The 26,910-nt window shown below is 36.4% G+C and overlaps 1 protein-coding gene across 1 annotated transcript in view; it reads right to left on the bottom strand.

The window, feature by feature from the left end:
• The window catches only part of PRKDC (protein kinase, DNA-activated, catalytic subunit), a 202,260-nt gene that overhangs the window by 155,197 nt on the left and 20,153 nt on the right, over positions 1-26,910 (bottom strand). Inside the window, 12 exon segments of the mRNA XM_030303933.2 lie at positions 1,726-1,878; positions 2,586-2,749; positions 3,541-3,631; positions 6,411-6,514; positions 19,551-19,710; positions 20,147-20,266; positions 20,711-20,797; positions 21,775-21,934; positions 22,504-22,619; positions 24,101-24,253; positions 25,809-25,934; positions 26,565-26,614. Of these exon segments, the coding sequence (XP_030159793.1) occupies positions 1,726-1,878; positions 2,586-2,749; positions 3,541-3,631; positions 6,411-6,514; positions 19,551-19,710; positions 20,147-20,266; positions 20,711-20,797; positions 21,775-21,934; positions 22,504-22,619; positions 24,101-24,253; positions 25,809-25,934; positions 26,565-26,614 (1,484 nt within the window).

Raw genomic sequence — 26,910 nt, 5'->3', positions numbered from 1 at the left:
TGTAACTAATTACATTTTTCTGTAATATATTCATAGTTTGTTTATCCTTCTCTTAATTTGAATTAATTTTTCAGGTTAGTTGACTGGCCTAAGATTATTTATTAAATGATCCACTTCTAACTTAAAAGCCTCTTCTACCATATATACAATTTTGATGTACACACACGAACCCACTTGGCAGCCACAAGACCCTCCCACTGGTCTATCTCTGCCTAGCTCAACCCTATTATAAATAACATGGCTTTAGCATCTGCTAAAGCAAGACTTCCTTCACTACTCTACCCTTTCAAAATTGTTCTTGGTGAGGCTCAAGCAATTATTGTTTCAGATTACTTTTTAGGTTCAAAATGAAATTAATTATGAGCTTTCTGCTGGAATGGTACCGCACTTACTGATCAGGGAACAGCTGGTGTTTTTTCAATATTGATTCTTCTATCTCAGATACAGAGCATGCTCATTTTGTATTCATAAAACATATATTTACCTGACATATTAAAGTTCATTTATAGACATTTTATATATATTTTTGATGCTGCTATGAGTAAGATACTGTAGACCTATTTTCAAAGTGATCAATCCTAATATTTAAGATAAATGAGAACACTGATATATGAGAATTTTGTTTTGTAATTCGTCAGTTTCTTCCTTTGTTAATTCCTACAGTTCATCGGTTGACACTCTTGGGCTTTCCAGGTTTAAAAAAAATTACATTCAAAATAATAATCTCTTCTTCTTTTCTAATGCCCTTGCCCTCAGGGAACTCATGGCCTGGTGAGAGGCCCAAATACTAACCACTGCAAATAACTAACTGAATGCACATGAAGCAATACTGAGCAACCACTCCACACTGCAGGCACTGCCCCTCAACAGGCCAACTCACTTCTCACCTTGGGCTTCTATCCTGGCCCGGGCACAAGGCGGCATCAGTGCTTCATGCCTGGGGATGATTCAACTCTAGAATTCAGGGAGACATTCTTTTCATATTAAAGAGAACACTAAACTAATAGTTTCAGCAGGATAAACACCTTTGAGGGTTCTATGGAGGGAATTACTGCTTCTGAAATCCGTTTCTATGGTAAATTTCCAATTTTAACCAAACATCCTATTTAATCACAGCACATTTGAATACATTGCTGGATTGTATTCATTCATATATGTTGAAGAATTTTCCATTATATTTAGAAATGAGTTTTCTTGTTTTTAATAAATGATCTCTCATTTAGCTTCCTCTTTTGTGTGTGCATCCTGGTACCGAAGATATCGTAGCTTCATGAAATGAACTGAGAATTCTACTTTTTCCTGCTTCATGCAGCAATGGAGAATTTGCCACAAAGTCATCAGAAAGAGGCCACTTGTCATTATTTCCACTCTTGTACATGGTTACTTGTCTCTTCTTCATTCCTAGAGACTGTTAAGTCCCTCCATGAGGGCAGACTGCAAATTCAGCTTTAGATGTCTATACTATCAGCAACTATTAACTAGATCAGTGATTCATTCCCAAACTGTGGCACATTAAAAATCACCAGGAGAGCTTTTGAAAGTCCTGATCCCCAGGTCATACCCCTGAAGAATTAAATCACAGTTATAAGGGGCAGCAGCCAGGCAGCGGCATTTATGTTAAGATCCCCAGGGTATTCCAACCCGCAGCAAGCTTTGATGATCACTGAACAAGATCCAACTTTTTTAAGCTTTGCAACTGTGCCAGATTCAATGTCACTCACTTACCTGATCTACATCACATGCAAGTTGAAGTAGCACAGGGAAAGTTCGCTTGTAGAGCTGGTACATGGGTGGGAAACCCTGACCACTTTCAGGCATCTGAGTGGCTTTTCCCAACATAAACATAACTATGCTGTGTAAAAGTTCACAAGCTGCAACCTAAAACAAGCCAGGAGTTCAACAAGTTTAAGTTTCCAGGTTTACAAGAGAAGAATATTTTGAAATGTTACTCAACTTAGCCCTTTAAAAAGAAAAACTTCTGTAGCAGGTAACTATCATTCCCAAATATAAATTAACTGGAAGCAGCCCTTCTTGCATAAAACTAATGCTTCTGTGCACTTTGATCTGCATCCAAGAGGTAAGAATGAAAACTTAAACGATTTAGACAAACTGGGAATGGTACCTTCAAAGAAATATGTTTCATTGCTACCATTATCACAGAACTTTACTTCATTTGTCAGCACATTTTTAACCTTCACTTTTAGTAAATATATTTTTAAAACATTTTTTGGAAATTTACAAATGAATTTCATAAAAACTTGAGATTATCTGTTTCTAACCTCCCAAGTTAAGGTGATAATAATGGTGCACAAATTGGAAATAAGTTTTAAGTACCCTTTGTACTGCATTTTCTATTCTGGACAGTTTTTTGGTATATTAGTGTTTTGCCAGGTTATTATCTATTAAGATTTACGTCTACTTTTTATTAGTAACATCTACTTCTGATAATTAAGTCACTAACTGCTATATTACAGAATATACAGAATTAATAATATTGGAATGTCTGAAATACATTATCTATTTCCAAACAAATACAGGTCTTAAAAAGCATAGATTATAAATAAAATAATAAAAAATGAAAGTACTTTAGTTTGTCTGTCACTAGCTGAAAGAGCTAACTCTGTGACCCGAGGCAAGAACACATCCAGATAAATGACAGGCTTCATTTCTATAAATGGTACTGCAAAACTGAGTCTTTTTTCTCTGTCCCATGCCACATATTTCTTCATCATTTCATCTGAGGATGTGGCTGTTAAAAAAAATCAGGAAGAGCATGTTTTCATTCAAAATCTTTCTAACATCAATTGCTCTACAATTCATTAGTGAAAGTAGAATGCTTTTATACTTTTAACACATCATTCATCTTTCCTTTTTTGTTTTTACTTCAGACATGTACATGCCATTACATTATCACTGACATACTATTTTTAACTTTGATTTAAAGTAAAATTATTTTTAAGCAAGTTTAATAGTCCGGAATGTTTAGTTTCCATTTTCAGTAAGAATTATTTTAGGTGTTATGTGGAAAAATGATAAATGAACAATAAAAATCTCCCCTTTGTAAACATTTATTTTCCCAATGTAGGTTCTAACTTCCTAAATAACCAAAAGTCATTAGTATACTTAATATGAAAGATCAAAACTAAAAACACAGATGAATTTTTAGTAATCTAAAATGCTGATTCTGATAGAAAAAAAACACTCTAAATATCCAAATATTAAGAACATCAGAATTTTCAAAGATTAACTTTGAATTCCTGACACAATGTATAATATTAAAAGTGTCACATTAGATTCTGTTTCGAAATGGAAAATGTGTTTAACAAACCAGACTAGAACATCTTGTCAACGAGTATTGAGTTATCCAGATTGCATGGGTATTGTCAAAACATTTCATTTGGCAAAATATTATTCTTTGTAATCTCACTTGAAAATATATAAATCACATATAGGAACAAATACTACAATATACCATGATCTGTATATACTCAAAGTACAAATACATCTACAGAGATAAATTTATTTTAAAGGAAAGTTTACCTGTTAGGAGATTTTTGTTTATTTGTCCTCCCAGAAAGCCAAGCACTTGTACTACTCTAATCCTTATTTCTTCTAAGGACAGTACTTCATTCTGCAAATTTGAACAATAATACACATGTGATGTATTACATGTGTATTAAAGATTAAGAGAATTATGAGAAGAAAAAAAACGATTTTATGACCCTGTTATTAATTTCTTTCAATGGTTCATTATATCCTATACAGTACTGCTGTAAATATTACTGCAAATTCATGGAAAGAAGTCACATCTTTTCCAGTTTTGCAGTCAGATGTCCATTTCCAAGGCCAGTGGTCACAAAGTTTTGGCAGGATCCTTTACACCCTTAAAAAATACTGAGGATCCCCAAAGAACTTTTGTTTAAGTGGGTCACGTTTACTGATAATTTCTCCTACTAGAAGTTAAAACCTTGAAATTATTTATTGTTTTATTTAAAAATACGAAACCCAGGGGTGCCTGGGTGGCTCAGCTGGTTGAAAGTCTGACTCCTGATTTCGGCTCAGGTCATGATCTCAGTTCGTGAGATCCAGCCCCACGTTGGGCTCTGTGCTGACAGCGTGGAGCCTGCTGGTGATGCTCTCTCTCCCTCTCTGTGCCCCTCCCCTGCTCGCATCCTCTCTCTCTGTCTCAAAGTAAATAAACAAAACAAATAAACAAACAAAAAAAACCCCCCACTGAAACCCATTACATGTTAACAAATGACATATTTTTAGGAAAAGTAATTACATTTTCCAAATAAAACAACCTCAGGAAGGTGACACTGTTTCACACTTGTGCAAATCTCTTTACTGTGTGTCTCACTAGGAAACAACTATAGTGATATGTTGTTAGGCCACACTTGTAAGATGGAGGAGTGTTTTCATAGTCTTTTTAGATAACAGCTTGATACAAATTGAACACGTCAAAAATTTCTCCTTTTTTTTATATTCTTTTAAGCTTATTTACTTTGAAAGAGGGAGAGAATGAGCAGAGGAGGGGCAGAGAGAGAGGGAAAGAGAGAGAGAGAATCCCAAGCAGTCTCTGCATGGTCAGCACAGAGCCTGATGCGGGGCTGGAAGTCATGAACCGTGAGATCATGACCTACGCTGAAACCAAGAATCAGACACTCAATCGACTGAGCCACCCAGACGCACCCCCCCCCCCCCCGGTTATTTCTTAGTTACAATGTGGAATCTGAAACCTTACCAATGAATTTGATGTAGTCTGTTATATTAAAATCCACTGGTCTATCCTGCACTTCAAGTGGATTTTTTTACCTATGCATGACTTGGTAACATAATGTACTGGGTGATGTGAAAATACTGGTTTACTGGGTTATGCAGATCTTACAAATGTTGACACATTTCATTATATATGCAAAAAAATCACATTGGTTAATATCAACAATATTATCAGAAAACTCTTTAAGTATTAAAAAGCTGTCAAGTTCACGGTGACTGTTGCAAGTTTTCCAAAATTTAATTTTTGTTTAAAACCTTACAATTTTATCATTGGCAACAAATACTCTCAGATGTTTTCTTTGAAGTGACAGTCTCACTCTATTTTAGATAAAATCTCTGCCAAATACCGAACAGCCACAGTTTGTCAGTTGTTCTTTCAAGTAAAAATGGTGTTCCTGAAAAAGTGCCTACTTTAGCTCACAGCTCAAAACATCACAAAGTGCTTTTCCTAAAGACAACTGCCACACTGCACTATGCAACAGACTGCTTTATGCACACTTCCTGTTTCATCACACAGAACATTAAGAAGACATGTGTTCAAGGGTCAAGATTTAATAAAGTGCTTAGGAATGAACAGTGTTACCCGTCATTACACCATAGTGCAAATGTCAATGAGTAAAAATAGCTTTGGCCTTGCACCCTGGAACCCACAGAGTCCTCACATCAAGAACCACTCTCTTAATGAGAAATTGTATATCTGTAAAGAAGTTTTATTTGTAAAACCAGAAATATGCTCAAGTAGTTTTATTTTATTTTATTTATATGTGATAAAAGAATTTAAATATTTTAGACAGCCATCTCCAGTTCTACGCAGTGTCTCAATCAAAAGCTGTCAAAAATAACGAGGTGGAGGAATTTACCCTAGAGCTTACATTATCAGTTCTAGACATTAAAAGTTTTTCAAATTTTAATTTTCACTCCATACCTAAAATAGGTATTTTCTCTATAGTCCCTTTTCTCTCTTTATTCTTTGTTTCCTATTACATTGTAAGCCACATCTCAAAAACCTAATCTCAAGAAATCATCACCAAAAAAACATAAACCCTGGCATCAATTAAACTTGACAAAATAATATATTTAAGGCCTAAATGAATCAATCTTACATATCCATAATATCAATATTATGATTGCTTACTGAAGATGATCCATATTTCTTTCAGCCACTAAATATATTTGAAGGTAAAGAAAACAAGAAAACACGATCAAGACAATAAACCAGATAGTTAATATTTCTTACATTTGTATGGCTAAAAATACACTGAAACTATTTCTATACTGTTCTCTACTTTATAGATAAGAATAACTAACATTTTAATTTTTTTTTTTTTCAACGTTTATTTATTTTTGGGACAGAGAGAGACAGAGCATGAACGGGGGAGGGGCAGAGAGAGAGGGAGACACAGAATCGGAAACAGGCTCCAGGCTCTGAGCCATCAGCCCAGAGCCTGACGTGGGGCTCGAACTCACAGACCGCGAGATCGTGACCTGGCTGAAGTCGGACGCTTAACCGACTGCGCCACCCAGGCGCCCCAAGAATAACTAACATTTTAAACAAAGATTTTTACTCTTCATAAGTTTAGAATCTGATCTCTCCATTGTTTAAGGTAAAGAATATACAAAGGATTTCTTACCAATGAAATGTTGTTTGTCTTTTTCAGATGCTTTAACACAACTTTATTAAATCCTTTCTGGGCAGCCCGAGAAAGTGCTGACACTTCCCAGTTCTTGGTCTCATCTATCAACAGTAAACAAAAATAAATTTCAAATAGCATCCACTCATTTATTTGATGCACACTAGGGAGTACACAGAATACTGCCAAATAGAGACATTAAAATCCTGATTTTAATTATGATTAAAATATTAAGTTTCTACAACAAAAATAATTAATAATGGTTGTCCTGGTTTTAAATATCATTGTCTACTAAAAGAAACATGGTTCCTTGAAGAAGTGGCTAACTCCAGACATTGGGTAGACCTATATTTATAAGAGGAGCCTGAATCACCTTTTTGGTTCTAGGAAGGAGCTGCTTGAAGCAGCCAATTCCCACTCCTTATATGGAAGCCAAATCTGGAACAATCTGAGCATAAAAATGAAAAACAAAGATAAAAGACTAGAGCCACTGGAAAAATAAGAATCCACAAGTTCCTACTAATATAAAGAAGTGAGAAAATGAAGTAACTTCTTACAATAGAATGCCAACTAGTATGATGGAATGATGGAGTCAGAAAATCACTATTTTACAACCATCACAGTAGTAAGAGATTCAGGAAGAATAATCGAGGGGTACTCGTGAGGAGCAAGAATATTTACAGTTGTGAAGTATCTCTCCATAAAATTTTTTTAAAATGATTACAAACTTAGAGAAAATTCTGAAGTATGGAAAAAACACACTTTTCTTTCCTGAACCATTTAAGAGTAAGTTACCAGCCTGATGCCCCACTACTCCTCAATACTTTAGCTATGTTTGCTACAAGGACATTCTCCTACATGACAGTCATTGCAACTATCCAAATTAGGACATTCATCTTGAGACATGACCCACAATTAACCTTCAGCCCCACTCAGGTTCCAGCATTGAGCTTAATAATGTCTTTATTCAAAACCACATGTCATATTTAGCTGTCCTGTCTTTTTAGTAACCTCTAAACTGAAACAATTTAGTCTTCCTTTGAATTTAATGAACACTCAAAAAATTATATGCCAGGAATTTTGTATACTGTTCCTTTATTTGGATTTGTCTAATGTTTTCTCGTGATTCGATTCAGGGTATAGAAGCCAGTTATAACATTTTACCAATGCCTTTATTAACTACTGAGTTAAATAAATTCTTTGACACATGTACACTTTATTACCAGTGTAGAGCCCTAATTGTAAAGCTATAAAGTTATTTTTCATGAGTTCTGCAGATGCCCAGAAGATTGGCTGACAGAGCCAAGTAAGCTATCTTTGTTGGAAGACACCTCACAGGTGATTTAATCCCAGCACGTCTTTTCTTGGCTCCAGAAATGAAACCTAAACGACAACAGAACCTTACCTCTGCTTTGTCTAGTTTCCCTCTCTATAATTTTGTGCTTTTGGTTTGCTTATGCCCAAGAAGCAAGTCTCCATGGGTGGTAGCAATAACTAAGAATTTGTTTGCTGACCATTTGGTGACCTTTTGTGTACAGATGTTAGAGCTCTACTCTCTGATGGGCCAGAGATGAAAAGAAGATTTGTTTGTTTTTTGAGCTCAGACTAATTCAGAATTTTGTACAATGGGAACAAGAGCTCTTTGATATCTGAATTGGTCAATGTTTTACCTTACTATTGTGTCTCTGGAGCTAGGACTCAAATTGCAGATCTAAAGCACTATGCTCTCCATCTGTTGTTGTAGCGATGTGCCTGAACTGACAAAGGCCTCTACTTCTCCTAAAGTGCATAATATTCTCCTGTATCTGAAAGGTATTAATAGATTAGATTATAAAGTATCTTCAAGGAGCTCTGTTGGGCCTCGTACTTATAAAATATAAAATGAATGTTCCTATAATTCTCTGAAAATGCTTTCAACGTTTACTATAATGCTTTAGATGCACCATACTAAAAAAAAAATCTTAGAGAAACTAAGGCAGAAACATTTCAGGAATCCATATTACATAACTAAGGCATATCTTTGTTAAATGAGACAAGTTTAATAATTTTAAGTTTAATTTTATTTTTAACTTTTTTTTTTTTTATTTGAGAGAGAGCGCATGCGAGAGTGGGGAAGTGGCAGAGGGAGAATCTCAAGCAGGATCCATGCGGGGCTCAATCCCACAATCCTAGGATTATGGCGTGAGCCAAAATCAAGACTTGGATGCTTGGTTTAAATTTTAAACATGTCTTTTTATCTATTAGTGTTAATTACAATACAAGTGTACATTACTGTACTTGGGCTTGTTATTCCCTATACTTATTCAGGCTTACTAAGCCAATGTGCTAACATACTTCTCATAACATTTTTTATTGCCATATAAGACACATAACATAAAATGTATTCTTTCAACCATTTTTATGTGTACATTTAAGTGGCACTAACTACATTCACAATGTTGCCTAATCATCACCACCATCTACCTCGAGAACTTTCTCATTATCACAAACAGTCCTATGTAAATTTTAAGTTATGAAAAACATTATAAATTTATGTACAACCAAACCTGAACCATGATTTGGACAAACTTTTTATTTCCCCAATACTTATGTTTTGTAGCATGACAGCAGCTGGAAGATAACTTCTAAGCTCTTTAGGCAACTTGAAACGTTGGACTGAGTGGATTAATAGAAAATCATTACACATGCAGATAATTACTCAGTAAAATAAAATCTGAAACGATGATCAGTCAGCACCACTTTTAAGTTTGTGTGCTTTTGTTTGTTTTTATAGGATATAACAAGAAAGGACCTTGGGGTCATGTTAATGAATGTGTATATGCTGCCAATTGGAGTTGTGTAGGGATGGACATGGCTGAAGACAATGGTGTCATGTGTGCTCACAAACTGAGTTTGAAAAGTCCGTGAGTATGGAAGACAATTCTCAATTATCCACTCTGAGTTTTCTTGGTAAAAAAGAAATTTGTTTGGTAGTAAGTTATATTCGATAAGCTGTTGAAGCTACTGTAGAAGCAATACTGCAGAAATACAATTTGCGGTATGCTTCTCTCTTAAGGGCAGTTTTCTCACAAAGCACAGTCTTGGGCTTTTTGGTGTCTAGAACACTTTTCACAACTGGGTCTTAGTAAGACCCCACATATCTTTGCTTATGTGGGTTTGAACTAGTAATAGTTACCATAGTAAAAGCAAATACTATTTTTTTAAGACTTACTGAATTGAAGATCATGTTAACATGCATACCACCTAAGATGTTAGTGTTACTTTGAAAAGTGATTTTATGAACTCCCTGAGACAGAACTGCTTCTTTAAGGTTGTGCTTATTTTTTTTTCCTTGCCTGAGGGCACAGAAAAAAAGTGTTTAATGTCCAAGAATTTACTACATATGTTTACTTCTTAGGCATTTTATGAATTCAGGTCTACATTCAGGTCTTTAATCGATTTTATTTTTGTGTATGGTGTAAGAAAATGATCCAGTTTCATTCTTTTACATGCAGTTCTCCAATTTTCCCAATAACATTTATCAAACAGACTGTCCTTTCCCCATTATATATTCTACCTCGAGCTTTGTCCTTCTTTCTCAAGATGGCTTTGGCCATTTGTGGTCTTTTGTGGTTCATACAAATTTTAGGATTATTTGTTCTAGCTCTGTGAAAGTGCCATTGGTATTTTGATAGGGATTGCACTGAATCTATAGATTGCTTTTAAAAGTATGGACATTTTAACAATACTAATTTTTCCAAACCATAAGCAGGGTACATCTTTCCATCTGCTTGTGTCATCTTTAATTTCTTTCATCAACGTCATATAGTTTTCAGAGTACAGGTCTTTCACCTCTGTGGTTAAGTTTACTCCAAAATATTTTACTCTTTTTGATTCAATTGTAAATGGAATTTTCTTAATTCCTCTGACAGTTCATTATTAGTATACAGAAATGCAACAGATTTCCATATATTAGTTTTAATCCTGCAACTTTAATGAATTTATTGATTTTTTAAAAAATTTTTTTAATGTTTATTTATTTTTGAGAGAGACAGAGACAGAATGTGAATGGGTTAGGGGCAGAGAGAGAGGGAGACACAGAATCCGAAGCAGGCTTCAGGCTCTGAGCTGTCAGCACAGAGCCCGACGTGGTACTTGAACTCACGAACTGTGACATCGTGACCTGAGCCAAAGTCGGATGCTCAACCGACTGAGCCACCAGGGGCCCAGAATTTATTTTTGTTTCTAGTGGCATCTTTAGGATTTTCTATCACATCATCTACAAATAGTGACAGTTTTGTTTTACTTCTTACCAATTTGGATGCCTTTTATTTTTAGATCTAATTGTTCTAGTTAGGACTTCAGTACTATGTTGAATAAAAGTGCTAAGAGTTGACATCCTCCTTGTCTTGTTGCTGATCTTAGAGGAAAAGCTTTCAGCTTTTCACCATTGAGTAGATTAGCTGTGACTTTGTCATATGCAGACTTTATTATGTTGATATGTCTCTATGCCCACTTTCTTGAGATTTTTTTTATCAAAAACAGATGAATTGTGTCCAATGTTTTTTCTATTATCTATTAAGATGATCTTATGATTTTTATCCTTTGTTTGGTTAATGGAGTGTATCACATTGATTGATCTGTGGATCATCAAGGATCTGTGAACCATCCTTGCATCCCTGGAATAAATCCCATTTGATCCCTGTGTATGATCCTTTTAATGTATTTTGAATTCAGTTTGTTAATATTTTGATGAGGGTTTTGGTGTCTATGTTCATCACGGACACTGACCTGTAATTTCCTTCTTTTGTAGTGTCTTTGGTTGTGGTATCAGAGCAATGCTGGCCTTACAGAATTAATCTCAAAGCATTCCTTCTTCTTCAATTTTTGAAACAAGTTTGAGGATAGGTATTAACTTTTCTTTAAAAGTGAGGTAGAATTCACCTGTGAAGCCATCTGGTCCCAGACATTTGTTTGTGAGGGGGGTTTTTGATTACCGATTCAATTTCATTACTAGTAATAGGTCTGTTCAGGTTTTCTAGTTTTTCCTAATTCAGTCTTGGATGATTGCAGGTTTCTAGAATTTTTAAAAAAAATTTTTTTAATGTTTATTTATTTTGGAGAGAGAGAGAGACAGAGAGAGACAGAATGCAAGCAGGGGAGGGGCAGAGAGAGGACACGCAGAATCCAAAGCAGGCTCCAGGCTCTGAGCTGTGAGCACAGAGCCCGATGCAGGGCTCGAACCCACAGACCGTGACATCATGGCCTGAGCTGAAGTCGGACACTCAACCGACTGAGCCACCCAGGCACCTCAACATGTTTCTAGAATTCATCTATTTCTACTAGGTTGTCCAGTTATTGGCATATAATTATTTGTAGTAGTCTCTCATAATCCATTGTAAAATTTTTGTGGTATTAGTTACAGCTTCTCTTTTATTATGGATTTGATTTGGGCTCTTAATGAGTCTAGCTAAAGATTTATCTTTTTTCTTTTTTTTTTAAAGTGTCCAAAGAACCAGCTCTGTTTCATTGATTTTTTTTTTTTTTTTTTTTGGTCTGTTTCAGTTATTTCTGGTCTGATCCTTATCCCTTTCGCTAACTTTGTGCTTTGCTTTTCTCTTTCTAGTTCCTTTAGGTGTAGGTTAGATTGTTTGAGATTATCCTTGTATTCTGAGGCTGGCCTATGTTGCTATAAATTTCCCTCTTAGAACAGTTTTTATTGTGTCCCACAGACTTTGGAATGTTGTATTTCCATTTTCATTTGTCTCAAAGTATATTTTTTTAATTTTCTCTTTGCTTTCTTTATGGACTCATTAGTTGTTTAGGAGCATGTTGTTTAGCCTCCACGTGTTTGTCTATTCCAATTCTTTTTCCTTGCAATTGAGTTCTAGTTTTGTACTATTGTGGTAAGAAAAGATGCTTGATACAACTTCAGTCTTCTTACCTTTACTGAGATTTGTTTTGTGGCCTAACACATGATCTGTCCTAAAGAATGTCTTAGAGAATACTCCACACGCACTTGAAAAGAACACATATTCTGCTGGTTTTGGATGGAATGTTCTGTACATATCTGTTAAGTCCATCTGGCCCAGTGTGTCACCGAAGGCCACTGTTTCCTTTCTGATTTTCTATCTAAACAATTTATCTATTGATGTAAGTAGGGTGTTAAAGTAAATCCCCTAGTATTATTATTTCTCCTTTTGTCTGTAAATATTTGCTTTACATATTTAGGTGCTCATATACTGACTGCACAGATACTTTCAACTATTATGTGCCTTTATTGAATTGATCCCTTTATCATTATCCAGTTAGCCTGTCTCTTGTTATAGTCTTTATTTTTAAGACTATTGTGCCTCACATAAAAGAGACAAAAAGTAAAAATTTTTAAAAATATAATTAAAACAAAGTTTATTTTGTCTGAAATAAGTACTGCTACCCTGGCTTTTTTTCTTCTTCATTTCCATTTGCATAGAATATCTTCCATTCCTTCACTTTCAGTCTGTATGTGTCTTTTTGTCTTCTGGTCTGACATGAGTCATTACCGGCAGCATATTAATGGGTCTTAATTTAGTTTTTTAATCCATTCACCCTTTGTCTTTTGATTGGAGCATTTAGTCCATTTACATTTAATTATTGATAGGTATGCACTTATTGCCATTTTGTTCATTGTTTTCTAGTTGTGTTTTAGTTCTTCTTGTTCCATTCCTCTTCTCTTGTTCTCCTCCCTTGTGATTTGATGACTTTCTTTAGTGTTATATTTGGATTCTTTTCTCTTTATTTTTTACATATCTATTACAGGGTTTTGAATTCTGGTTACCATGAGTTTCATATATAATACCCTACATATACAGCATTCTATTTTAAGTTAATCATTACTGAAATCTGAACATATTCTAAAAGTGCCATATTTTTACTCCCCCAACATGTTTTATCTTTCTTTTGCGTACCCCTTAACTAATTATTGTAGATATCACTGATTTTACTTTTGTTTTTTAACCTACATATAAACTTTAAAAGCAATTAATCCACTATCTTCACTATGTATTTACCTTGATCAGGAAGATTTATACTTTTTATATTTTTTTTGCTACTAATTAATACCCTTTCTTTCCAGCTTAAAGAATCCTCTTTTATAAGGCCTGTTTAATGGTGATGAACTCCTTTAGTTTGGGACACTCTCTCTCCTTTAATTCTGAATGATAACTTTGCTGGGAAGAGTGCTCTTGATTTTAGGTTTTTTTTCCCCTTTCATCACTTTGAATATATCATGCCACTCTTCTGGCCTGCAAAGTTTCTGCTGAAAAATCAGCTCAGAGCCTTATGGGGCTTTCCTTGTATATAATTAGTTGCTTTTCTTTTGCTGCTTTTAGATTTTATCTTTATTTTTTGCCATTCTAATTATGTGGCTTGATATGGACCTCTTTGGGTTCATGTTGTTTGGAACTCTCTGTGCTTCCTGTACCTGGATATCCGTTTCCTTCCCCCGGTTAGGAGAGTACTCAGCCATTATTTATTCAAGTAAAATTTCTGCCCTTTTGTCTACTTCTTCTGGACTCCCATAATGCCAATGATAGTATGCATGATGTTGTCCCAAAGGGCCCTTAATCTATTCTAATTGTAAAAATTCATTTTTCTTTTTCCTGTTTCATTTGGGTAACTTCCACCACTCTGTCTTCCAGTCACTGATCCATTCTTCTGTATCATCTAATCTGCTGGCTCTGAAGCCCAGCTGTGATTGTTCTAGGTACACTGGTGGTGGGGCTGCCCCCACAGGGCAGAAGCTGATGGGTGGGGGGCAGTCCTAGCTGAGGCTGCCCACAGGATGTGGTGGAGTTGCATCTGCTTAGGGTGGGATCAAGGCCACCAGCCAGTAGAGCAGAGTGGGAGCCATTTTGGAATGGTGCCTGCTGAGGTGGGTAGGTCGCACAAAGGTGGTTTGCAGGGAACACCGGGGTGGCGTGAGTGTTGCAAGACAGACAAGGTGTCAGACCCGGCATCCATCAACACTTCTACTCCCAGAGAAAGTTACTAACAGCACTGCCCCTCTGGCACACTCTAAAATCAGTCAATAAATCTCCCTCATATGTGGCCCAGGTGCTTTTCAAACTGTTGCCTCCTTGTTTAGTCTCAGAGTGAGTAAGTTTCTGCATAGGCCCTTTAAGAGTACAGTCTTGGGGTACCTGGGTGGCTCAGTCAGCTAAGCGCCCAACTTTGGCTCAGGTCATGATCTTATGGTTTGTGGTTGGACGCCCACGTTGGACTCTGCTGACAGCTCAGGGCCTGGAGCCTGCTTCAGATTCTGTGTCTCCCTCTCTCTCTGCCCCTCCCCTGTTCACGCTCTTTCTCTCCCTCTCAAAAATAAAAATAAACATTAAGAAAAAAAAAAAAGGAGAAAGCAGGCAAAAACTTCTTTGATCTTGCCCGCAGCAATTTCTTACTCAACATGTCTCTGGAGGCAAGGGAAACAAAAGCAAAAATGAACTACTGGGACCTCATCAAAATAAAAAGCTTCTGCACAGCAAAGGAAACAATCAGCAAAACTAAAAGGCAACTGATGGAATGGGAGAAGATAACTGCAAATGACATATCAGATAAAGGGTTAGTATCCAAAATCTACAAAGAACTTATCAAACTCAACACCCATAAAACAAGTAATCCAGTGAAGAAATGGGCAAAAGACATAAATAGACACTTCTCCAAAGAAGACATCCAGATGGCCAACCGACACATGAAAAAAGGCTCCACATCACTCATCATCAGGGAAATACAAATCAAAACCACAATGAGATACCACCTTACGCCTGTCAGAATGGCTAACATTAACTCAGGGAACAACAGAGGTTGGCGAGGATGCGGAGAAAGAGGATCTCTTTTGCATTGTTGGTGGGATGCAAGCTGGTGCAGCCACTCTGGAAAACAGTATGGAGGGCCTTCAAAAAAACTAAAAATAGAACTACCCTACGACCCAGCAATTGCACTACTAGGCATTTATCCAAGGGATACAGGTGTGCTGTTTCGAAGGGACACATGCACCCCCAAGTTTATAGCAGCACTATCGACAATAGCCAAAGTATGGAAAGAGCCCAAATGTCCATCGATGGATGAATGGACAAAGAAGCTGTGGTCTATATATACAATGGAGTATTACTCAGCAATCAAAAAGAATGAAATCTTGCCACTTGCAACTACATGGATGGAACTGGAGGGTATTATGCTAAGTGAAATTAGTCAGAGAAAAACATAATCATATGACTTCACTCATATGAGGACTTTAAGATACAAAACAGATGAACATAAGGGAAGGGAAACAAAAATAATATAAAAACAGGGAGGGGGACAGAACAAGAGACTCATAAATATGGAGAACAAACTGAGGATTGCTGGAGGGGTTGTGGGAGGGGGGATGGGCTAAATGGGTAAGGGGCATTAAGGAATCTACTGAAATCATTGCTTCACTGTATACTAACTAATCTGGATGTAAATTTTAAAAAATAAAAAACAAAGTTAAATCAAAAAAAAAAAAAAAGAATGCAGTCTTGGTTTCCCATAGCCCTCTAGCTCTTCCAGAATTAAGTCTCACTGGTTTTCAAAGCCATATGTTATGGGGCTCATCTTCCTGATACAGGTCCCCAATGTGGCCTGAATCCTTCACTCCTCCATGCCTGTGATAACCCTCCTGCTGTGGGTCACTGCATTAGGGTTAAGGGTCTCCACAGTCTGCATCTCTGCCCTTTCTATGTGTCTCAATGTGGCTTTTTCTTGATCTTTAGCCATAAAAGAGCTCTTTTGTTAGTCTCAGGTCATTGTGAGCGAGAGTTGCTCTATATGTAGTTGTAGCCTTCGTGTGTTCACAGAAGGAGGTGTGCTCAGGATTCTCCTACTCTACTGTCTTGATCCTCCCATGATTATCTTTTTTTGCTGATCCAAATTATCCCCAATTTTGCCTGTAACATTTCTCTATCATTCTTTGAACATCTTCTTAATTTCCTGATGTCTCAGAAAATATAACATTCTAGGTTCATCTTGTATTTTCCCTGTCCCTGGCTGGAGCCAGTCATCTCTCCAAGGAGTTCTGGTTCCTTTCAATGTAAAATGACATTTAGAAACCATGATCTGGGCACTAGGTTTGTTCATTACTATTAGGTTTGTTCATCACTATTCCAAAGCAGGCCCTTTCAATGGACTGATTTGGAATACATGCGTGCGTGCGTGCGCGCGCGCGCGCACACACACACACACACACACACACACACTCTATCATCTCTATTTTTACCCAACTCTTGACTCACTCTGTCGTCTCTATTTTTACCTTAATTTACCCATATGTATGTATGTATATAAGTGTCTGTGTGTGTGAGCGAGAGAGACAGAGAGGAAGAAAGGCAGAGAAAAAGACGGGGAGAGGGAAAGAGGAAGTACCATGATCTCACACCAAGACATCCATTTGCCATCCAATACCATAGGGTTCACTTTAGTTTTCTCTTTCTCTATTTGTAACTCCCTTCTCTAACAAAGAGAAATCTAGCTTCCATTAACCTTCACTTATTTATTTGATCAATCACCCATATGTCACCTTCTCCATCCCGCCTTGACCTCCACACCCTATGAAGCCCAACATGCGGGAACCCCGCACCCTGCTCCCGCTCCATGCCAGGCTGCCCCTCCAAGTTGCCCCCCTTATGTTCCTGGGGACGACCACTGCTACCCTAACACCTAACTTGCTCTGTGCTGCCTAAAGGCCTTAGGACTGAATACTTTAGGAGAAGAAAGGAAGAGGATTTCAAATGACTAACTCCCACAAAGGTAAAACTATAACTTTAGGGTTACATAAAGGTGGAGCAGAAACTCACTAACCAAACTGTCAAAATGAACATAACTGGTAATGGCACCAATTACTATCATGATGCTATGAGGAGGCCATGGCATCAGTTCTGGGTGTTTCTGCCAAAATAGCATCCCTGAACCTCATCATGAGAAAAGAGACAAGCCCACACATGAGAACTAAGACAGGCTGAAGAGCTACCCACATTAAAGAAAGCTAAGGCATTATGATAATTAAATCCAACACATAGTCCTAGATTGAATGCTGTATCAGGAAAAGTATAGCTATAAAAGAAATTAATGGGACAACTGAGAAATCTACATATGGATTATAGATTAGAAAAAATACTGTATCTGTGTTATTCTTCCTGATTTTGATAATGATACCATGGTTGTATGAAATAATGTCCTCACTCTTAAGAAATACACATTGCAACATTTAGGCATAAACATCCATGATGTCTGCAACTTATAAAGGGTTCAGAAAAAAATGTCATGTATAAATACACACACATATTATCACCTAATATAAGGAGAATACATGCAACAATAAAACAGGGAACAAAACCTTACTTGTGGAATCTGCGTAGAGTATACAGGAGTTCCTTTCACTATTAGTGCAACTGTCCTGAAAGTCTGATATAATTTCAAATAAAACATTACTAAAAATAGGAGTTGTCTTTAAGTTTATGGATTTTCTTTTATTATTTGCTTTACCTACTCTCTGTTTTTCCCTATCTTCTAATTGTCTAAAGTACACATATTTATGAATAGCAATATCCTTTTGCTTAAAAGAATCACAGTATCAAGGTGAATTGGTGGCTCAGTTAAGTGTCCAACTCCTGATTTCAGCTCAGGTCATGATCTCGTGGTCGTGAGCTTCAGGCTCCGTGGTAGGCGTGGAACCTGTTTAATATTCTCTCTCTCCCCCCTCTCCCCTGCTTGCATGCCTATGTGCACACATGCTGTCTCTCAAAACAATTTAAAAAAATAATCACAGTGTTTTCCCTTATAATTTTTTAAAAAACATAAATCTTTTCTTTTTTTATTCTTTAAAAAAATTTTATTTACTTTTGAGAGAGAGAGACACACAGAGGCATGAGTGGAAGAGGGGCAGAGAGAGAGAGGGAGACACACAATCCAAAGCAGGCTCCAGGCTCTGAGCTGTCAGCACAGAGCTCGACGCAGGGCTCGAACTCACAGACCACAAGATCATGACCTGAGCTTAAGCTGGATGCTTAACCAACTGAGCCACCCAGGAGCCCCGACATAAATCTTTTCAATGAGCTAATTGACAGAACTAAATTCTAGAAAACAAAAAGTACCAACAAGGTATTTGCTATTAGATATCTTCATTTTTTTTAACTAAGTCCATGTTTTTTAGTGATCTACTCAAATACAGCAATCCTTATATGATGTGAATTTTAAAAGCCTAAGTAACCTATAAACATTAACTTACTTTTTTTTTGTCTCTAAATAACCTTGTTATTGCTAACATTTACAGAAAAATCTCCCAAAATTGTGACTCTTCTTGAACTCTGAATATACATCAAGCGTGTCAGAAAAACCGACTCAGTGAACAAAATGTGTCACACAACTTTCACTTACTATTTCCAAATCAACAATACTTAAGTTGAATAATAAAACAGTTCATGTAGATAAAATTTTACAAATTTAATATTTAATTCACTTAATTTTTCATGACACTAACTTGCAAAGTCTTAGCAATGTTTCACTTTCTCCAGTCTGAATCTTTCTTTTTGCTCCATCTAAGAACAGTGTCCATGTTCATTCTGGTTCAAGTAAATCTGTTCCCCTGAACTCTAATTACTACTTTTCTTGACTGGTCACACTTTTGCCTGGCCCAATCATTTTTTTCCTTTGAATCTTTTCCCAAACCGACTATGGCAATTCTTCTTAACTGGCTAACATTAGTGTTTCATCAATTATATTTGGAAAACCAATAAAAATTAACAAAATATAAAATTACTGTTAAATTTTCATAGTTTTAATCCCTACTTATTTAACTATTTATTTATTTGCAAGGCAGTGTATTAGGATTTATAAGGAGTTCAATATATTAGAGTTTTGCCCTTGAAGATTTTATAAATCTTGGTAGGATATAAGTGAATAAAATGAAAACAAGGTTTAATATCTCAAGTATTTTCTTATGTCCCAATTATATTGACTAAATTGGGAATATTACAAAAATCTCAATCAAACATATTTTGAATATGTTAGGCTCAAATTACAGAAGTTGCAGAAATACAAATAGTCCTACTAAAGTTATTACATTGCCATTTTATTTAAGATACAAATCACAATTCTTCCAAACCTTACCTGATAAGGCTGAAATTTTCAGATATCCATCAAGGCTGGGTAAAATGTCTTTATAATAGGGCTGAATTACATGTTTGCAGATGTAAACCGACCATTCTTCTAGGGCCTTCAGGCCTACTTCTGCCAGTGGGGGATAGCTCAGGCCCAGTTTAAAAGCCATCTACATATCAATACAAACAAGGTAAACTGAAATACAGGGAATTTAACATTTAAAGAAAAAAACACCAATTAGTTGTGGTTTCTAGTGAATAAGCCTTTCTACTGACAGATACTGCTGGAGGTAAGTAGGGGCATCCAAGGTCATTCCTGGGAAAAGGAGCACCACCAGTCTATGTAGCTGGTGTTCTACTGCAAACTTTCAACACAAGGAAAGTTTAATCTTCACATCCACCTGTCAGGGAAGTTCTGAGAGGCCAAGCCAAGTGTCCCAAGTCCCAAGGCTACTAAGTGGCAGAAGTAGAACTTGAATCAGGGGTGTCTGATGGGTAAGCACCTGCTATAACTATAGTGGCAAGACCTTGACAGTTCCATGTTTTCTAGAAAACATAACATTATGTGGGGAAAAAAAATGGATTTGCTTAAGACAATGTATTTACCTGCAATGCAGGAACATAGGCTCTAATATCAAGTTCAATGATGTCATGTGGCAGGGACAGAATAAAGGTCAAACAGGAGGCCAAAAGTTCATCTTTGTATTGCTTCATTTTAACTGAAACCTTAACAAAAAAGAAAAAGAAAAAGCTGTGTACCTGAATAGAGCCTATAATCTGAGAATCAACTAAAAAATATTTACCCTTATTCTCAAACACAAAAATTGATCATGCAGCTTTTATATGACATGGCTACTGTCATTTACAAAGTAAGTACTGATCTCCAGGAAAAATTCATCTGTTGAAGTACTTAATTCTCATTATATGGAGAGCTAAAGAATCCATTAGTTTTGAGTTGACATCATACAAACTATTTAATGAAAACTCAAGGGACTTTTGAAATACAACGATTTCCTTTGTTAGTGTTTCCTAATCCCTTAATCCCAATCTGGATTAAGCAAACCAATTTTTAAGTCATTAGATAATTTATGATCACTAAGACTTTTTTATCAACATACTTTCATTTTTAAATAACCCATGAAAACACTGGATAAATCATTTAAAAATTACCTCTTTACCAAATTTTGCAAACAAAGCAAAGCAAGAATACTTTTCTGGGTCCTCAGGAGACTGTGTCTGACTCTTTAGCCCAACTCCCTGTTGAATAAAGCAGTAAATTAGTAAAGTGAACAACATCACGTAATTCTGTGTCCTAATCTAGCAGTTCCCAGTCTTACTTCTTTTTTTTTTTTTTTTTTAATGTTTATTTATTTTTGAGAGAGAGGGAGAAAGAGAGAGACCACAAGCCAGGGAGGGGCAGAGAGGGAGACACAGAATCAGAACCAGGCTCCAGGCTCTGAGCTGTCAGCACATGGCTTGACGCAGGGCTCGAACTCATGAACCGTGAGATCATGACCTGAGCCAAAGTGGAACACTCAGCCGACTGAGCCACCCAGGGGCCCCTCAGTCTTACTTCTAAGGAGTGAATCCATTTTCACTTTGCCAACGTCTTGCGCGGAGGGGGAAAAAAACCCAGCTCTGATAACACTTTAGGCAGAGGCCAGAGAGAAACAAAACGTTAAGGTAATAGGTGAATGACTAGTCAAAAGCCAGAGGCCTGGGTAAGTCCACTTCCCCTTTCCCTTTCCTGTCTTCCAGTACATACACCTACGAACCGAGAGACCCTGCCCACCCTGTGATCAACCGATTGGACTGCTCGGGATAAACTGGAGCATTAGGTGCACTAACCTAGTTATTCTCAAATGTCACTAGCCACCAGATCACCTGGGTGGTCTACTAGCACAGACTGTGCGGCCTTGCCCCCAGAGTTTCTGATTAGCTAAGTCTGGAGAGGGCACAGATTTCTCAGGTAATGCTGATGCTGCTGGTCCTAGGACCACACTTTGAGAACCTCTGGTAATCTAACCTTCAGCCAGATGCTTGTAAAGCAGAGCAGAAAATACCATTAACTTTTTTTACAGTGTCATCCAATTGCCACTCACACTATTTTTAAAAGCACAGAAAATGAGACTTTAAAACTGCAATATACTATACTATTTTATAATGCACTTATACACACTCGTGCAACCTAAAAAACACAGGAATATTCATTTCCGCACAAAAAAAACACTCACCTTAAAATATTTTATTTTCTTGGCATTTCTCACAGCAACAGAAAGCAATTTGTAAAAACCACTGATGAGAGGCAACCGTGTAGACTGCAAAATTAATTCATATGCAAATGAATATACCCATGGCTCAAAAAATTCTACATGTTTCTCAGGAAGAATCTCTCTGTAAAAACAAATTAAAAGCTTAATGTAGAAGTTTTTATCATATAATATTTTTATTCTGCTTCAAAATTATAAGGGATGTAATCAAAAAGGTATATGATTCCATTATGTAAACATTTTCATGTTCCTCTTTTCCCGAGGATATCTTTTTTTTTTTAAGTTTATTTACTTATTTTGAGAGAGACAGAGTGAGAGCATGTGCACAAGCAAGCACAGAGTACGGGCAGCAAGAGAGGGAGAGAGAATCCCAAGCAGGCTCCACGCTTTTAGTGCACAGCCCAGCATGGGGCTTGATCCCAGGAACCATGAGATCATGACCCGAGCCGAAATCAAATGTCAGATGCTTAACTGACTGAGCCACCCAGACACCCCTCCCTACCTGAGGATCTTTTAAACAGAAAACGACGATAATTCTAAGCTGGTACATTTAGATATAAAGATTCATATAAGCAATTTTAGATTTTAAGTCTTTTACTTTTTCATCTCATACATCCATAGAAGTGTTTTTCCTATATTATAGCCAATAGCTGGTGATTTCCACCGTTAAATAATTAGAATTTTTTTAAATACCTGCAAATTTCCACCAGGTTAATGAAAGCTGAAAAATCTTTGGGTTTAGCAGGATGCAAGTTAGCAGCTGGATCGGAGGTCGGGATCACCCAAACACCAGTACCTTCGTTTTCATCCTTGAAAGTAGATGTATCCAAAGACTTTATCAAAGTGAGAAAGGCATATATGGGTCCTCAATTACAAGTAATACAATTTAATAAAGTTTACAATTTAATAAAGATGACAAAGCTCAAAAACATTAAAGAAAAAGACAAAGGAAGTGACAAAGTGAAGTGATAAAAGAATAGTACGAATACAAAAATATGAAGAGGGAGGGCTATACCTTCTTGAAGGAACTAGCAATGATGCCTTGACAGAGGTACAAGTTCAGAACATTAGAACATGTCCATAAGGACTTTGAGGTTTCAAACTGAGAAACAGGAATCATTAAAAGTATTAAGTAACAGCAACTCACTATGAACAGACTATGTGTCATCAAACTCAGGTGGAAATGTAAAACAAGCAGTCAGAAATACACACTGGAAGCTATAAAGGAGGATTAGGGTGGATTCTAGGTTTACATGGGAAATGGTCGCAGAGGTGACCACTGCCCTGCTGGAGGTGAAGTAAAAAGGGCAGGAAACAGAAGAGAGAAAACAAGAAGAGAAAGGAAGTACAAGGGAAGCCACTGAAGACAACAAAAGTGACAAAGATGCAAGTCCTAAAAAGCAGGTTTGTTGGGAGGACATAGTTCTAGAAGTCCCTGTTGGCAAGTTTTTCAATGAAATTATTTTAGACACACGCAAAGCATGAAAAATACTGCTGTTCCCATCAACCAGCATAAAAAACAGAACAATGCAAATGCAATACAGTTACTGCTTCCTTTATCTATCCTCTGCATAATCACTCCACTATCTTTTGTCTAACTTCATGGTATTACAGTGCAAGTATGTATGCACTAACGAGCAGAATCTAGTCTCAGAAAAAAATCCCTGCGCTGAAAAGCAAATTAGTATTTTCCACTGGAACTCAAGTCCTTTGACACTAGTGTCATTCCCATCGTGCTTTCCTAAAACACACCCTCAGATAAGAGCACAGTGGCTTCTAGCTGGCAACCTTAAACCATGACTTATTTTTCACACAGGCCAGGAAATCTGAGTACAGGAAAAAGGGAGGGTGTATTTTCCTTTTCTCCCTATTGCCTATATTCTACTATCTCAAGAACACATTTAACCTTGAACCCAGAGTTCAGCATTTCCTTAGCTATAAACAAGAGGAATCCCAGGTTTCCCTATCCTACTATAGTAAGTCACCCCTACACAAAGTAAGATCTGACTCTTTATTATTGCTAAGAAATGAGTAACAAGCCTAGGAAACAAATTTTTTAAAATAAATGGTTTTGAAATATTAAACATATAAATTACTTTTTGAACAATCTAGAGATAACATTTTCTAAACACTGAGCTATTCAGTTAGCAAAGCATCAATGACACACATGAATGCTGCAGAAATCAATTTCCTACAATATTCTACAAATGTGCTATTTTCCCCTGGATGTTTACATACAAAGAGCTGCTATAAAAATGATGCAAAATTATTACTGACAAAAACTTCTAACCTCATGTCCCCCAACATTCTGTTTTTCTAGTGTAAGATCCAGTTTCTCAATAATCTTCAAAACTGATTTGACAAATTCATCATATAGCAAACGATTCAGACTTTGAAGGGAGGAATTCACAAAGAGAAATACTTCATCTGCTAAAAGAAAATCCTTTAAAATAAAGAAAATAAGCTTCAAAATTTTATGCAAAAAGGTAGCAGTATCCATATTAAATTACAATGCACATGTGTACTTGCATATTCAGATATTATAGCAACTTCTCTGTAAACTGGAGGAGATTTACCTGGAAGTTTTCAGGTGCAAAATGTAGACACTTTCCTAAATTATTAGGACAGTATCATTTCAGTCAGATAGGACTTAACCCATACATATAACAGATACTTACTAAGTACAAAGTGGCAAATGAGAAGATTTAGGCCAATCCTCATCAAAGCATTTATCCCACCTAATGCGTGTGTGTAAAAATACTTAGGTATATATACACACACACATATATTACATACACGTTTGTACAAATACACATGCATGTACATTTATATATATGTGTGTAAATAAGCATGCTTACACACATATCTGTATATACACACATACAAGCATACATACACGTGGATAAATGCACACCTATCCTCAGAATGGACTTAAAAATATAATTTATCATTTCTTTAAAAGTGAAACTATTCTGGTGCACCTGGGTGGCTCAGTTGGTTGAGCATCCGACTCTTGGTCTCGGCTCAGGTCACGATCTCACAATTCATCGGTTCAAGCCCATGTCAGCTCTGCACTGGCAGACAAAGGCTGCTTGGGAATTCTCTCTCTCTCCATCTCTTTGCCTCTTCCCTGCTTGCTCGCTCGCTCTCTCTCTCTCTCTCTCTCTCTCAAAATAAATAAGTAAACATTTTTTTTAAGTGAAACTATTCTACTATTCCAAAAAATAGGCCAATGACTCTGCCTTTACTCAGGCAAATATTCTATGGAACTTAACCACAAAACATCATATATAAAAAAGAACACTGTATATAAAAGAACATCATATATAAAAAAGAAATATTGTAGGTAAAAGTACTAACACTGCTATACTATTTTACTTCAGTAAGAAAACAACTAAAAACTCCTAAGATAGGAGAACAGAAATTATCTATGGACACAAATTGTTTTTCCTAGGGTATAATGCTTTGTCAAAGTCTATGCTGAAATGGTGGCCAGAACCTGGCTTAAAGGAGACATTAGAGAAACATCTATCAGAAACATTAAGCAGGAAGCATTATTCTAATCATAAATGATGTAAAAAACCATATACCAATTGCCTTCACACTACTGAGTCAGTGACATTTCTCTTCATCTTTTTTTTTAATCTTCATCTTTAACAAATAAAAAGAGAATAGCTCTTCCATGGTGATAATACTGTTACACTTTTGCTACCTGAGAGGCTGATCTGTCAGGAAAAATAATTTAGCATCAAACATACTACACTGGCTACTCACAGATGAAATAAGGACTCAGCTATGGCAATTATTAAGTTTATATGAGTTCTATGATTTTGTTCCTGATACCACTTTAATTTTTTATTACATGAAGTACTCTAGCAATAAAACAACTGAAGTTAGTAAAATATAATTCTGAAATTAACAAGTCCTAAGGGTAAAAGTATGGAGACTAATAAAGAGGAATTAGAGTACTTTCATGGCTTTAAATGAGTCATTTTTACCATCATCTGGTCACAACTCAGGAGACTTCTAAAAAGATCCAAATAATCTTTATACGTGGGCACTTTCCATTTGCCAGTTCTAACTTCCCCTGATGCACGATAGTCTTCAGATTCAGATTCAGCACCCTGGGCAGGAAGACAACAAACCAATATTTACTGGTGGATTCACAAAATAAGCATGGCTGCCAGAATGTTCTGATTTTCAGAACTGCCTAAGCTAAAACATTCACTAGTCAGATACTAATTTGATTGAGAAAGATAGTATAGCATGAAAGCATAATAAGAAAGCAAGCTAAAAAAAAAAAAAAATCATGATTTTTCTAACTGGGACTAAAATAGCGATGAATTAAAAAATATCTCAAAACAATGCCCAAGGAATCTGCGAGGGGTCATTTGTCTCATTTTCCTACTCAGGTCCATCTCCCACCTCCTCCTATTTCCTACAACTTCAAGCAACTAAGATATGTCTCCCATGATATGCCTAAGCATTCTGTCTCAGAGTTTCAAGAGAAGCCACCCCTTTCTTGTAAAAATGTGTATGTAAGAGTAAAGTCACATTTAAGGATGTCCCATAACTTAGGAATTTATTCACCTGAAAAACTATAGAGGCATTATGTCCTACACTTTTCACAATGCAAGGCATGGCTTATAACTAAAAAGGCCATTTTTGTATATTTACAGACTAAAAATCCCAGCATCACTTCTAACTTTCAGTGACAAAAGACTAATTTTCAAAACATTAGATTCAGACTTTACCTTTTGAAGGATCACAGGCTTAGAACATATTCTGATTAAACCCTGATGCACTGAAAAAAACAAAATGAAAACAAAAATGAAGGAAACATCAAAAAGTACACCTACTTAGTGAAAAATGACAGCCACTATTTTAGTAAACATAACCACACCTCTCAATTTTCCCTCTCAAGTCTATTAATATCCGCAGTGTAAAATTTTAGACCATTAAGATTCAGGAGCAAAAGGGAGAAAAAAAAAGATTAAAAAAAAAAAAAGGATGAAAAAGGAGATTTTGATCCACCAAAACATTAGTTCCCCAACAGGCATCAAAAGATACAAAAGATATCTACATCAAACAACATGCTAG

This window comes from Lynx canadensis, chromosome F2 (genome assembly GCF_007474595.2).
Source record: "Lynx canadensis isolate LIC74 chromosome F2, mLynCan4.pri.v2, whole genome shotgun sequence".
Taxonomy (NCBI): Eukaryota; Metazoa; Chordata; class Mammalia; order Carnivora; family Felidae; genus Lynx; species Lynx canadensis.
The sequence above is the reverse complement of the archived record's forward strand: the minus strand, read 5'-3'. Positions and strand labels throughout refer to the sequence as shown.